This window comes from Podarcis vaucheri, assembly GCF_965113315.1.
Source record: "Podarcis vaucheri genome assembly, chromosome: 16".
Classification (NCBI taxonomy): Eukaryota; Metazoa; Chordata; class Lepidosauria; order Squamata; family Lacertidae; genus Podarcis; species Podarcis vaucheri.
In genome coordinates this window covers 8,648,401-8,663,630 of record NC_138754.1, presented here as the reverse complement: position 1 = coordinate 8,663,630, position 15,230 = coordinate 8,648,401, and the positions used below count along the sequence as shown (strand labels likewise).

Here is a 15,230-nt window from a genome sequence, read left to right as displayed (position 1 = left end):
TGTCGCTGTTTTTTGTGTTGAATATATGCTACATGGTAATTTATGGACCATCTAAAGCCATTTGCACATAACAAAATATGTATTTTATCAAAGTAATTGTTGAACTGGCATACAATTAAGAAAAAGTACTGTATATTAATAGTGAAATACAATTAAGAAGAAGTATATTAATAGTGAAATAATTACCAGTGATATTTTAGAGAGCAAGCTAGCAGGCGGGGCCCATGACTTACATCATAGGCGCCTACACAACACAAAACACTGTTGCTGTATGTACAGTGGTGCCCTGCAAGACGAATGCCTCGCAAGACGGAGAACTCACTAGACGAAAGAGTTTTCCGTTTTGGAGGTGCTTCGCAAAACGAATCTCCTATGGGCTTGCTTCGCAAGACGACAATGTCTTGCGAGTTCCTGCTTGTTTTTTCCCCTCCCCCTTTTTCTAAGCCGCTAAGCCGCTTATCAGCTGATCCGATCAGCAGATAAGCCGCTAAAAGCCGCTAATAGCGCTAATCCGTCAGTGGGCTTGCTTCGCAAGACGAAAAAACCGCTAGACAAAGAGAATCACAGAACGGATTCTTTTCGTCTTGCGAGGCACCACTGTATGTTTTATTTTATTTGTTTTTTATCTTATATTTTGGAAATGCACATCCAGGTTCCCCCCCCTTTGAATTTTTTTGGGGCCCCCAAGAGAGTGGGGCCCTAAGATATAGCTTATTTAGCTTATACGTAAATCTGGTACTGGCGACAGTGCCTGGTGGCTAAAGAAATCTTAATGTAGCATTAAAAAGAGATAAAAACCACATGCACATATTTTTTTAAAAAAGTAAGAAATAACCCAAGGAAAGCTACCAAACTGGATGAAATCCCTGCTCATCACGACTGGTCTCCGTTCCTTTGGGGATGGGGGGAAATGTCTCTGCTGGTTTCTGCAGCCACGTACCTTAGTGAGGGGGTGGTCAGAGCACAGCAAGACCCCTTCCTCACTCAGGAGCCGCTTTTCCTCCTCCGTCAAGTAGAGGCCCTGGAGCTGCAGTGGCGCAAAAGGATCCTTCCCAACCGCAGAGGAAGAGTGTGTTAGCTGCCTTGTGGCGTTTGCCCTCCTAGGTGTGTGACATCATACTGGGTCATAAGGAAAGGGTTAACTGAGGGTAAAATGATTAACCAATAGGAACCCAAGGGGAAGAGTTAGAGTTGTTAAGAAGTCAGTCTGGAATTAGAGAAGAGAGAGGGAGGATAAGTCTGTGGGTTGGGCTAGTTTGATGTGAGAGAGTGAGAGAATCTGTTAAGAGGAGTCAGTTAGACAGTTGGGATAATCAGTCAGAAGGTATTAGGAAGGTATAGGCTGGTAAAGAAACTAAGGTTAAGAAACTGACAAGAAAAATTATCTGAAACCAGAAACTTGTTAATGCTTATAAAATAAACTTGTTTATTTGGTTTAATGTTAACAACTGTCTGGACTCAGTGTGTACCCGAGAGAAACAGGTTGGTGGCAGCGGGGAAGCGATCACAATGGTGGCACAGGGATCAATAGACTGCCAAATGTCCGGGGACCCTGTGTGATCGCCACGCCACCCCTTTGCAAACCACCCTCTCTTGGGGAGATACTTCCTTTGGGATCTGTTTCGTTTCACAAATGGGGTCCTACTGCATCATCAGCCAGGATTCTTGTCTGCTGTCTGGATTGGCCGGAAAAGAGGGCCTCTAAGCATGTGCAAGGGATGCAAGTGGTGTTGTGGTCTAAACCACTGAGCCTAGGGCTTGCCGATCGGAAGGTCGGCAGTTCGAATCCCCGCGACGGGGTGAGCTCCCATTGCTTGGTCCCTGCTCATGCCAACCTAGCAGTTTGAAAGCATGTCAAAGTGCAAGTAGATAAATAGGTACCACTCCAGCGGGAAGATAAACGGCGTTTCTATGCGCTGCTCTGGTTTCACCACAAGTGGCTTAGTCATGCTGGCCACATGACCCAGAAAAGCTGTCTGTGGACAAACGTCGGCTCCCTCGGCCAGTAAAGCGAGATGAGCGCCGCAATCCCAGAGTCGTTTGCGACTGGACTTAACTGTCAGGGGTCCCTTTACCTTTACCTTTTTTAAGCATGCGCAGAATGCACCATGATGGCATTTTGGGTGTCAATATGGTAATAGTACAGAACTCATCACAGGCCTTCCGTGATTTTGGAGTCATGAATAGGGGTCAGGCTCCAGTCTGCCATCCCTGCTAAACTGGTGGTGGTAGTTAGAGGGAGGTAGCGGACTATGTGCTAGCGCCCCCTGTGGCAAAAGGAAGGAGCTAACCAGCCAAATACGGCAGCCGAATAACAGCTGTGACCCGCAGCGGGTCATATAACACTCCCCGAGCCCTACAAAAGCTTCTAGTATGCTCATGGCTCTCAACAATTCTTGTGCTGTCAAGACATCCACTCTTGTCCCTTGATATGACCATCTGTGTGCAACACCTGGGATTTTGCAGAGTCTAGCAGTGAGTCTGCAGAGTTGCCAACTAAGGAGCCGGGACAGATATCTGACTCTGGTTTGATGTTGGAGATTTGAGGCTCATTAAGCCCAAGGCTGGTAGGTCAAGGCCCTCTGGACCCCACATCCCACAGCCCCAGGGCCCGTGAGGCTAGAGCCAGGACGCTTGCAGGCAGCTCCCCCTAGGCCCCAAGGAACCGTCTGCCTCCCAACCTACCTCATAGGTCCAGGTGAGAGCCCAGAAGATGTGCCAGTCTGGTGGAATATGGTGGTTCTCACAAAGGGAGAGAGGTACAGAGGCTCAAAAGGCCTCAGACCACCTCTTTTCTTTGTGAGAGCCAAGTGGCTCACTCGGAGCTGTCTGTGGTGCTGAAAGCCATGTGAGTACAGCCTAGGAGAGGTGGATGGGAGGCAGTGGCTCAAAAGGCCTCTGTCTACTTCTAGCATTTGTGAGAGCAAAGTACAGTGGTGCCTCGCAAGACGAAAAGAATCCGTTCTGTGATTCTCTTCGTCTAGCGGTTTTTTTGTCTTGCGAAGCAAGCCCACTGACGGATTAGAGGATTAGCGCTATTAGCGGCTTATCGGATCAGCTGATAAGCGGCTTAGCGGCTTAGAAAAAGGGGGGGAGGAAAAAAACCCACAGGAACTCGCAAGACGTTTTCGTCTTGTGAAGCAAGCCCATAGGAGATTCGTTTTGCGAAGCACCTCCAAAACGGAAAACTCTTTCGTCTAGCGAGTTTTCCGTCTTGCGAGGCATTCGTCTTGCGGGGCACCACTGTATGTTAATTGGAGCTGTCTGTGGCGCTGAAACACCTAACCTGCCTTGTTTCACATGCTCCTCTAGAAGGCCAGGCCAGACCAGGGCTCCATCCACACTATACATGTAAAGCTGTACCATCCCACTTTAAACAGTCATGGTTCCCCCAAAGAATATTGGGAAGTGTAGTTTGTTAAGGGGGATGAGAGTTATTAGGAGGCTCCTATTCACCTCAGTGTGGTTTAACAATCAGGTAATTGTTGCTGTGTGGGAAGCCTCTTAACAGCTCTCAGTACCCTTCACAAACTACACTTCCCAATGTTCTTTGGGAGAAAGCACGACTGTTTAAAGTGGGATGAAACAGCTTTGCATGCATAGTGCAAATTAGGCCCTGGACAAGACACCCCAGAAGATCAGTTACATTATTACTTACCTGGGGCATAGGAATGTCTTCCACGTTGGATCTGGTCACATTCTCCAAGAGCCCGAGTGACACTTCGCTCATAGCACAGGCCTCAGGGAGTATTGCTGGAGGTGTCCAGTTCTCTGGTGGGGAGGAACGAAAGAGGCGTGGGGCCAGTCAGAAAGGGGACAAGTTTGGCAGACAGACCTAGTCTAAATACCTCTAACGCTTTGCCCCAAGGTAAAGGTGGGACTTGCATCCACCTGCATAACTGTCACTGTTGCAAGTGCCACATAATACTCATTCCGCATTTATAAGAAAACAATCTTTCAGTGTGGCAGCACCAGCACTTTGGAACTTCCTGGCTATTGACACAAGGCCTTCTTTGCTGCGCTCTTTTCGGTGCCTGCTAAAAACATTGTTCAGGTGAGCCTTTCCGGACATGTAGAACACTGACATGTCTTTTCATCGGGGTTTTAACTTGATTTCAATTATTTCAAATCATTTTTAATTGGTTTTCTTGAGTACTAATTTCATTGTTTTATGATTTTGCAAACCTCTTTGAGCTTTTCCTTTTCCTTTCACAATCGAGCAGTATATAATTTTTTAATGAAATAAATAAATCAGGACCTGAGCACACCGACAACCCGCCCCACTTGAATTTCCCGGCAACTGTCGTTCAGAGCAGGTTGTCTCCGAAGAGCAGAGGTGGAACATAGCCACCACAGCTAGCAGACATTGATATAGCTTCATCCTCCTTGAGTTTCTTGAGTACAGCAGTGTGGTGTAGTGGTTAGAGCGTCAGACTAGGACCTGGGAGACCTGGGTTCGAATCATGACTTGGCCATGAAGCTCACCGGGTGTGCTCTTGGGCCAGCCTAAGCCATGGGTAGGCAAACTAAGGCCCGGGGGCCGGATCCAGCTCAATCACCTTCTAAATCCAGCCCACGGACGGTCTGGGAATCAGCGTGTTTTTACACGAGTAGAATGTGTGCTTTTATTTAAAATGCATCTCTGGGTTATTTGTGGGGCATAGGAATTCGTTCTTACCCCCCAAAAAAAATATAGTCCGGCCCCCCACAAGGTCTGAGGGACAGTGGACCGGCCCCCTGCTGAAAAAGTTTGCTGACCCCTGGCCTAAACTACCCCACAGGGTTGCTGTGGGCATTAAGTTTAGGGAAGCTTTTAATGTTTGATGTATCACAGTATTTTAAAAAAGATTGGAAGCTGTCCAGAGTGGCTGGGGAAGCCCAGCCAGATGGGCGGGGTATAAATAATAAATTATATTATTATTATTATTATTATTATTATTATTATTATTATTATTATTATTAAATGAGGAGGAGGAGAGCCAATGAACGCCACCTTGAGTTCCTTGCGGGAAAGGGCGGGAGATGAATGCAACGCAATGCAGTAAAATAAAGAATCCTGCCCACTTACCTAAGGGGCTGGAGACGGCAGGATCAGGCCCGGTCGCCTCCTCCACCATACCCATGTCACAAATAACCTCATAGATGACGGTGGCCGATATGTCCGGGGGGGCAAGCTCACTCTGCACAGGGGGGTCCGCGTGGGGATCGTCTGAGATTCCGCTGTCACTCTCTGGCGAGGCGACGGGGCTCCTCGATTCGTAGATGTCGTTTGGGTTAATCAGGAATTGCAAGAGATCTTCTGTGTCGCTGTTACTCGGACGACCCTGGAGCAGGAATGCGGTTGGGTTGCTAGTACAGTGGTACCTCGGGTTAAGAACTTAATTCGTTCTGGAGGTCCGTTCTTAACCTGAAACTGTTCTTAACCTGAAGCACCATTTTAGCTAATGGGGCCTCCTCCTGCTGCCACGCTGCTGCTGCTGCTGCTAGATTTCTGTTCTCATCCTGAAGCAAAGTTCTTAACCCGAGGTACTATTTCTGGGTTAGCGGAGTCTGTAACCTGAAGCGTCTGTAACCTGAAGTGTATGTAACCCGAGGTACCACTGTACTTGCTTTGGAGTGCTTGTGTGTATCTGTTCCCCTTGGGGTGTCGGGAGGGATATTTATGAGAAATTTTAACCAGGGGTGGGTAGCTCTATCCTGCCCCCTCTTCCCCACCACATCTGAGAAAGCTCAGTCGGTTGAACATGAAACTCTTAATCTCAGGTTCGAGGGTTCGAGCCCCACGTTGGGCAAAGGATTCCTGTATTGCAGGGGGTCGACAACCCTTGCTGTCCCTTCCAGCATTGTCCCTTCCAATTCTATGATTCCCATCGGCCAACTCCTGACAGATGAGTGAGACCGCCCGCCTGTCTGTCACCTGACCTGTCCATCACATGACAGAGGCACAGCTCTGAAGTTGGAACACACGCCGGCCCATCGAGTCCAGCATCCTGTTCTCACAGTGGCCAACACAATGGGAAACGACAATCAGGATTCGAACCCAAGATCCCTGCGGCTCCCAGCAACTGGTATTCAGAAGCACTATGGCTGGTAGCCATCCGTAGCTCTACCTTCCATGACGGTTAGAATTTTTCTATTTTTTTATTAATTTTTTTAAAATTTATACTTTTCAAGTTTATACGTCTCACTAATTTTACAGTCATTTCGACATTTCAAAACTTGACTTCCTTCCCCCTCTTTCTGCGGTCCCCTTCAATTGATTGCATCTTCTGCATGTCCAAAGTAACTTAAATTTGCTCATTTATTCATCTTCTTTAAATATATACTCTTATGAAACTGCAGGTTTATTACAGTAATCCCGCCAATGTTTTTACCTGTTTACAATTTATCTGTAACTTGGTTACAGATTTCCATTCTGTAACCATTTCCATTCTTTTATTTGTTTGTTTGTTTATATATAAAAATAAAAGAATGGAAATGATTTATTGAATAGTTACAGATAAACTGGTTTATTGAATAGTTACAGATAAATTGTAAACAGGTAAAAACATTGGTGGGATTATTGTAATAATAATATTAATAATATTGTAATAATAATATTGTAATAATTATTGTATATATATATAAATAAATACCGTATTTTTTGCACCACAACACTCACTTTTTTCCTCCTAAAAAGTAAGGGGAAATGTCTGTGCGTGTTATGGAGGGAATGCCTACGGGTGGCATGCCTACGGATTTTCCTCCTCTAAAAACTATGTGCGTGTTATGGTCGGGTGCGTGTTATAGAGCGAAAAATACGGTAGTTATATTGATTTCTTATTCTTCCGGTACGTTTTGCCATTTCTGCATATTCCATAAGTTTTGGTATCCGTTCTTCCTCTGCTGGGACTTCTGCTTCTTCCCATTTTTGGAAAAATGGCCATGAAGGTTGGAATTATAGCACTGTAGAGCTGGCAGTGACCCCCACCCCGGGGGTCCCCCAAAGGCCATCTAGTCCAGCCCCCTGCAATACGGGGGTTTCCCTGTCCCCTTTACAAACAGACTAATAAAACATTTTTATCCATGTAGTTTGCCCTGACTCACCAGCACTTCGCCGGCTGCCCAGGCCTCGTAAACCTTTTCTGACGCTCGTCCATAGGCGTGGTCTTGAAGCGGGAAGCTGGGTTTGGACATTGGTGCAGAAAAGGCACCGCTGGGCACCAATCCTTCCTGCCCCTCGAAGAGGAGGGCATCTGGGAGAGTAGGGGTGCTGGATTCCATGGCCTGAGATGAGCAGACAGCATGTTAGCGGCTGAGAAACCTGCAAATTCCCTGGTTCAAATCATAGCTGTCAAACTTAGATTTGAAAATAAAGGACCAGTAGCATCAAAAATAAGGGATCAGCAGCCAAAATAAGGGATTTTAGTCAACCAGCTGAAGTGCGAAGTTAAAAGGGACCAGATAATTTGGGAGAGTAGCGCCGGTTTTTAGCCCTTCGTTTCCAGAGGTTGCTGCTCAAGACACCAGCTGATGAAACACTGCAATTAAATAACTACAAGCAGCAACTACTTTTTGCGCAAAACAAAGTCCAAGCTACAAAGATGCTGCTGCAGTTCTGTATCTTTTCTCTCGTGCTCCATCTGCAGCTCTCAGTTTCATCAGACAGGGCGGGAGGAAGGGGGGGGGAATAGCTGCTTCCTTTGAAACCCCGGAAATTTAAGGGACATCTTCAATAAGGGACAGCAGCGGGACACGGCGCTGGGATAAGGGAGTTTCCCGCCATATAAGGGACAGTTGACAGCTATGGTTCAAATCCTGACCTCCTTTGGTAGCCTTAGGCAAGCTACCCTCTCTAGGCCTCAGGGTTTCCATCTGCAATATGGAGAGATTGGGTGATAATGCCCTACCTTTTCTGGGGGGTAGAGATTGTGTATAAAAACAGAGAGAACAGTTATAGCAACAGATGAAAATTATCATTATTATTATTCTACATGACTGCACCGCCCTTCACCCGAAGGTCACAGGATGGTTAACAATGTAAAAAGGCAAAAAGGCATTCCACGAAAACAGCAACCTCCCTACAGTTTAAAAGGCAAGCAAAACTATGAAACAGGCACGTAGAATGAGTGCAGTTGCACACGCATTAAAACAAAAAAGGCAAGTAAAAAACAATAGCATTTTCTTATTATTAAGTATACCGTGGTACCTCGGGTTAAGAACTTAATTCGTTCTGGGACTTCCGGGGTTGGCGCGATCTGGAAATGGCGGATTCCCTCCGAGCTCCGGAGGGAATCGGCTCAGCGGTGGATGGGTCTTTGCCGTGCCGGCGACACGGGGACCCTTAAAAACCGCAGGCGCGGAAGCCTGCGGACTGAAGACTCGGTGGGTGCCTTAAGCGCCCCCCTGATTCGCGAAGAGCCTTTTTAAAGGCTGCGGAGGGGATACGGGGGACGGCACGGTGCTGAGAGTCGATCGCTACCGCCGCTGAGTGAAGCCGCGAGCCATGACTGGAGAGCGCTGACTTCCTTCCTTGAAATTCGGACTGAAAAGAAGAACCCGTGAGTAAATTGGAATTGGACTTTAAGAATTTTACCTTTTGAATTTGAGACGATCGGGGGGTGTGCTAAAAGGAAGTCCGCACCCCCCCCTTGCAGACGATCTAGAGCAACGATATAAGAACTAAGCTGGAGTGCCTACCCTGTAAAGGGTGAGTTTAAAAAGACAGTAACTTCCAAGATTTGGAAAAGTAATTTTGAGCAGGAGAGTGGAGTGTTGGAAGTTGTTTGTTTTGCTGTAAACAACCCTCCCTCCCGGGCCCGGGAGCGTCCTGTTTTGGAGCTTGTGTAAGAGGTACAGAGTTTGACAGCTGTCAAAGCTGTCAAACGGACTGTTAAGTGAAAAATTGCAACTTAAGATTCTTCTGGATTAAAAGGAGTTACAATTGAACTAAAATTGTTGGAAATAAAGAAACAATAACAAGATAGAGGATTGTTGGAGAAAAGAACACTAAGTAACCAGATTCCCTCTAGGGGGAATTCTGTGGAATTACAATGGCTGTGGATGGAAAGATACTGGGGGAAATCGAAAGGATGTTCCATTTGGTGGGAATCTTACAAGAGCAGACTACGGCTATGAGCAAACAATTGATGACCTTGACTTCTGAAACAAGCAGTTCTGCTGAATGTAATGAGGACCTGAATGAGAAAGAATCCACAGCTGAACTCGAAATGATAACTAAAGAAGAGGAGAAGACAAAACAAGAAAGAGAAAAAGTGAAGTGGGAAAATACTAACCAGAAGCTGACACCTGGGGAATATAAGCAAGGAGACTATTGGATTAAATCTACTACAAGTCTACGAAAGATGCAGAAGACGAAAGTGGAGGCCCTGGGAGCTTATGAAATTCAGGACTTTGGAATAAAGAAATATAATTGGGGCCTCCACATAGACTCTGACCTTGATTACCTTCAAGATTCATGCCTTGTGGAAATTCTTCAGCAGCTGTTTTTAAATATGGGAAGAGACTATGGACTGACTGTGAAAGAACTCTTTCGAGATTTGATGACCGACATAAAGGATTACCAACAAGACCGGCGGAGAGGGACTGAAAATGATTTGAGAGCCTCGGACGTGAGGAACCCAGGCTAAGAACTGTAATTTTGGACATGTTTCGGGAAGGGACGCAAATCGGGGATGGGAGGGAGGGAAGGAACTAATTTTAACAACACTCAAGACCAGGGGGTTAAGTTAATAAGATTATCATTTAAGACAAAATGGGAAATCGATGGAAGGGAACTGGGGTCCAACTTAGAAAAAAAATTATTTTTGCCTTTCTCTATAAAAGGACTAATATTAAGATGGATAAGAGAATGCCAATTTGCTGACATAAATTTGGGAATAGGGATGCAAGGGAGGGGGTGGGGGGAAGTCAAGGACCAGGGTTAGAAAATAAGTTTTTCGGAAATTATACATGTTTGTTGTTTTTTGTGTTTGTTTTTGTGTTTTGTTGTTGTCTATATAAAATGTGAAAACCTAATAAAAATCTTTATAAAAAAAAAAGAACTTAATTCGTTCTGGAGGTCCGTTCTTAACCTGAAACTGTTCTTAACCTGAGGTACCACTTTAGCTAATGGGGCCTCCTGCTGCCGCTGCTGCACAATTTCTGTTCTCATCCTGAAGCAAAGTTCTTAACCCAAGGTAATATTTCTGGGCTAGCGGAGTCTGTAACCTGAAGCGTCTGCAACCCGAGGTACCACTGTAGTACCAGATTTGCCAGGCTTGTGATGCACATTGTGGTTCCACTGTATATGTCATAAAAGAATGCTAACTCATATAAAAAGTGTCTGGAGGTTCTATTCAAAATCTCAAATTACGCTTAATTCCCCCCATTATAGCTATATTTCAGAGTGAGTGGTCTACCTTACAAGGTTGCTAGTAAGGGTTACCAATTGATTTCTTTGAGTACCCTAAGGCTGAAACTCAACATAAGAGAGGTAAAGTTGCAATCTTATACCCATTTTCTTGGAAGAGAGTTCCATAGTATTGCCATACGACCTCTTTTTCCAGGACATGTGTTCTTTTTCATGGGTAAAATGTAAAATGAGAGTCGTCAGAGCGATCCAAGCAGAAGTCGACAAATGTGTTCTCTCTTTTTTGCCCTTCAAAATATGGTAACCCTAGACTTCCTCTGAAGGAGATGGCACACAGCTTGGGATAAATTCTGGACCCATCGCTCCATACCCTCAAACGCTCTGAAGCCAAAATCCAGGACACCATCATCTTCCTGGATGTCATCTTCCTTGTTATTGCAAGAACATGGTGGCCATTTTGGTTGCCATGATTTCGCACCGCGTTTCTCCCCCAGCCAAGAAAAGTATTTGGGGAAGCATGGCACCCCAAAACATGTGTTTTGGGGTGGGATCGCAGCCCTGATTTTGGGGGTGGGTGGGAATTGTGCCTCAAAATCGCACGAGGACATGGCAACCAAAATGACCGCTGTTCTCTGGGTTAAAAAACAATATTTCCTGGCCTGGTTTTTCCGGGACACTTGGGAGGTAATTTCACTGTTGCTTAAGGCTCAAGTGGCCTTGGTAGCATGAAGTGTTTTCCCTCAGGGACACCCCAACTTAGGGTTGCCATAAGTCCGAAATTTCCTGGACACATGAATACTGCAGTGTCCAGGAAAAACCCATACAGTGGTACCTCAGGTTAAGAACTTAATTCGTTCTGGAGGTCTGTTCTTAACCTGAAACTGTTCTTAACCTGAAGCACCACTTTAGCTAATGGGGCCTCCTGCTGCCGCCGCACCACCAGAGCCCGATTTCTGTTCTTATCCTGAAGCAAAGTTCTTAACCCGAGGTAATATTTCTCGGTTAGCGGAGTCTGTAACCTGAAGCGCATGTAACCCAGGTACCACTGTATTGGCACAGTGTTGTCATTGCCGATTTACAACTTTGGTGTGTGGATTTACACTTTTTGAAATATGGCAACCCTAGACTTCTGAAATTCTCCCTCCCTCAAAAAAAAATATGATATAACAAATGTAACATAAAGGAAAATTAATTTAGACCGACTAAGAACTGTAAATAAGATGAAGCAAAATACCAATCATGAGAGAGAAGAAGCATTACTATACAGAGTTGTATAATAAGTAAAAAATAAAAAAACAGTAGGTGAAGGAGGCAGGGGCAATTCATCCTCGTTTTCTCCCCATTCTCCTGCTGGGAACACTGAGGCTAAGGGGGAGGAAGCTCACAACCAGAGCCGCCCTGTGAACTGGTTGTTTCAGTCAGAGAGCAGGCAGGCACTGAGGTCTGTGGGGCAGTGTCTGCCCTGACGGACCAGCTTGCATAGCCATGAGCTATAAGCCTACAAAAAGTTCGCTTAACCACTGGTTTGTTCGCCTTGAAAAGCATGACTGCCCTGTGGATTTTTCTGCAGTGGATTAGCCTGTGCTGAAATTTAAGCTGCGTTATCAGTTGATCTCCTGCCCGGGAGTCCTTTCCACCCCCCATCTCTTACCTTGCTCAAATATTACCTGCCCGCTTCAAATATCTCTCTGTGTCCCCCGCTGCCTGTAAGCTTGCAGCTAGTCTCCCTCAAGCATTTTCTTCCGCCTTCTTCTTCTTCTTCTTCCGTACAGGATCCTGGCATCCTGGAACAGCCTTGCCAAGGCCCACCCCCAGGCCTTAAACCAATTAAAAGGGGTCAGGTGTACACACTCACCTGTTCAGGCAGAGCTGAATTGGAGCAGGAGAACTCTTCACCGTGCGGCCCTGAAGGTGCGCCGTTTAAAAGAACAGAAAACACGGCAAAATCCTAATCACATTTATTCAGGTTGTGCTCATTTAAAGCACTCCTCGCAGCAATACAGTGGTACCCCTGGTTACATACGCTTCAGGTTACAGACTCTGCTAACCCAGAAATAGTACCTTGGGTTAAGAACTTTGCTTCAGGATGAGAACAGAAATCATGCAGCAGCGGCAGCAGGAGGCCCCATTAGCTAAAGTGGTGCTTCAGGTTAAAAACAGTTTCAGGTTAAGAACGGACCTCCAGAACGAATTAAGTTCTTAACCCGAGGTACCACTGTACTGGGAACTGTAGTATGCTAAGGGTTCTGGGAATTGCAGTTCTGTGAGGGATTAACGACAGAAGCCGTGTCCTTGAAATTGAATTAAAGGGATAAATCCGCTTGAATTTGGTAGTGTTTGCTTCTGAGTAAATAAGGTTGCCAGAAATCTGGGGCTGAAGCCCACTCATTTCTATTTAGGGCAGACCTCTTGAAATCAATGGACCTTGCCAGGAGACACATAATATCCCTTTCTGCACTGCTAAGAAATCAATATTTTGGTGTGGCAGCACCTGCACTTTGAAACTCCCTGCATGTTGTTATTTATTCATTTACCGCCCTTTATCCGTAGATCTCAGGATCACAACATGAAACCGCAATATAAAAAACAGGAAATGCATAACAAAAACAAGAACAAATAATCCCAGCTCCCACAACACATTGAAAAGGGCATAAGATGTCAATCAGCCAAAGGCCTGGTTGAAGAGAAACATTTTTGCCTGGCGCCTAGAGGTGTATTATGAAGGTGCCAGGCAAAACTTCTTGGGGAGAGCATTCGGCAAACGTGGAGCCACTGCAGAAAAGGCCCCGATATCATGTTGCCACCCTAGGGCCCTCTTGTGGAGGAGGCACATGAAGAAGGGCCCCAGAGGATGATCTCAGGATCCAAGCCAGTTCATATGGAGAGAATTGGTCCTTGAGGTATTGTGGTCCTGGCCCCTTTATAGGTCAAAAGCAGCGCTTTGAACTGAGCCCGGAAACTAATTGGCAGCCAGTGTAGTCAATAGGTAGGCACTTTCTTCACTGTGTGCTTTTTGATGCCTGCTAAAAACAATTTTGTTTAGACAAGCCAAACCAGATGTGTTAAAAGGTCTGCCTTGGATTCGTATCGAGATCATTCTGTCATTTTTGAGATTGCATCCCAGTACAGCTTTCGCCACTCTTTTGTTGACTATGGGGGCCACTCCATTTCTTTTACGGGATATGGTGCTGGAGGAGACTCTTGAGAGTCCCATGGACTGCAAGAAGATCAAACCTATCCATTCTTAAGGAAATCAGCCCTGAGTGCTCACTGGAAGGACAGGTCCTGAAGCTGAGGCTCCAAGACTTTGGCCACCTCATGAGAAGACTCCCTGGAAAAGACCCTGATGCTGGGAAAGATGGAGGGCACAAGGAGAAGGGGACGACAGAGGACGAGATGGTGGGACAGTGTTCTCGAAGCTGCCAGCATGAGTTTGACCAAACTGCGGGAGGCAGTGGAAGACAGGAGTGCCTGGTGTGCTCTGGTCCATGGGGACACGACTAAACGACTAAAAAACAACAACCCAGATATGTTAAAAGAAAATGGGAGAAGGGAGAAAATGATATCAAACAGGATTAAGCCACTTCCCCTGTTCTGGGCATGCATGTGATAGAACTCAAAATGAAGCAGTAAACAGCTGGATTGCCATGATTTCAGTAAACAGGGAAGAAAATAAGCACATAGACAACATATTGCAGTCAGTTGTAATTGCAAATATCCTGAGCTTGGGCAAATGGCTGTTGAGAGTGTTTCAGTGGGTCTGCTCAAGTGCAGTTTAACAATCAACCACTTTTCCGGGGGGCTCTGGGAACTGTAGCTCTGATTGGGGAAGAGGGGGCTTCCTAACAACTCTCATTTTAACAAACTACAATTCCCAAGATTCTCTGGAGAAAGTCATGGCTGTTTAAAGTGGTATGGTGCAGATGCGGCCTTGGTTGGAAAGGTACCACTCCTACTTTACGCCAGCTTTTGCCAACATTTGCTCTCCAAATGTTTTGAACTACAACTCCCATCAGCCCAAAACATCTGGAGGGCCCAAGGTTGACGAAGCCTGTTCTATTTGTCTTACAACAAAAAGGATAAAAACTGCTCAACCTTCACATTACCAGATCAATCAGATCCGCCCAATTATTTTATCTCAGGCATAGGCAAACTTGGCTCTCCAGATGTTTTAGGACTACAACTCCCATCATCCCTGACCACTGGTTCTATTAGCTAGGGATGATGGGAGTTGTAGTCCCAAAGCACCTGGAGAACCGAGTTTGCCTATGGCTGTTTTATCTTAATCTGAAAGTGCAAAGCGCCTTAAAGTGGAAATGTGAAATATATACCTCAGTATTGTCTACACACTGACTGGCAGCCTTCCCTTAAAAAGAATTTGCAAGATTCTAGTCCTTATGGAACTGAGCAAATAGGAGGATAGGAAACTGCCTTAATATGACATCTGGTCTATATAGCTGAGTATTGCGATTATATATACACGTGTATAGTCCTGCGCTGAGTAGACCCATTCAGCCTGTCAGTCGTGTACATTAGCTTCAATGGATTTACTCTGAGGAGGAGCACTGGATCTAACTATATTTAACTTTGTTTTGTTTAATGTATGCATATTACTTTATGTGAGTGTAAAGCAAAACAAAACAAAACAAAACAAAACCAAGCCTTGTTGCAGAGGCCTGGGAGAGGGAGAAATTGAAAACCAACGCTTGCCTTCTTCTTATTGGCTCAAATCATACGGTTCTGCCCGCCTTCCTCAAGCTCCCATTGGTTAAGAGGACATCTTTGCCCCCCCTCGCCCACTTTCGAACGCCCAGACATCGGAGAAGCGTCACCGGGGCTCCCATTGGCCGACAGGGCGCCTTTTCCTCTTCTGCGCCCC

At 45.8% G+C, this 15,230-nt stretch overlaps 1 protein-coding gene across 2 annotated transcripts in view; it reads right to left on the bottom strand.

Annotated features, from left to right (window-relative positions):
* The window catches only part of CREB3L4 (cAMP responsive element binding protein 3 like 4), a 22,609-nt gene extending 8,766 nt beyond the window's left edge, over positions 1-13,843 (bottom strand). The window contains exons 1-5 of one of the 2 annotated variants that reach the window (XM_082202353.1): positions 12,003-13,843; positions 7,087-7,266; positions 5,069-5,324; positions 3,659-3,771; positions 941-1,048 (exon numbers count right to left, since the gene is read on the bottom strand). In XM_082202353.1, the coding sequence (XP_082058479.1) occupies positions 941-1,048; positions 3,659-3,771; positions 5,069-5,324; positions 7,087-7,263 (654 nt within the window). In that variant the 5' untranslated portion in view covers positions 7,264-7,266; positions 12,003-13,843. The remainder of the gene's footprint in view (positions 1-940; positions 1,049-3,658; positions 3,772-5,068; positions 5,325-7,086; positions 7,267-12,002) is intronic. The other variant, XM_082202354.1, reaches the window with a different exon arrangement.
* Between the last annotated feature and the right edge of the window lie 1,387 nt (positions 13,844-15,230).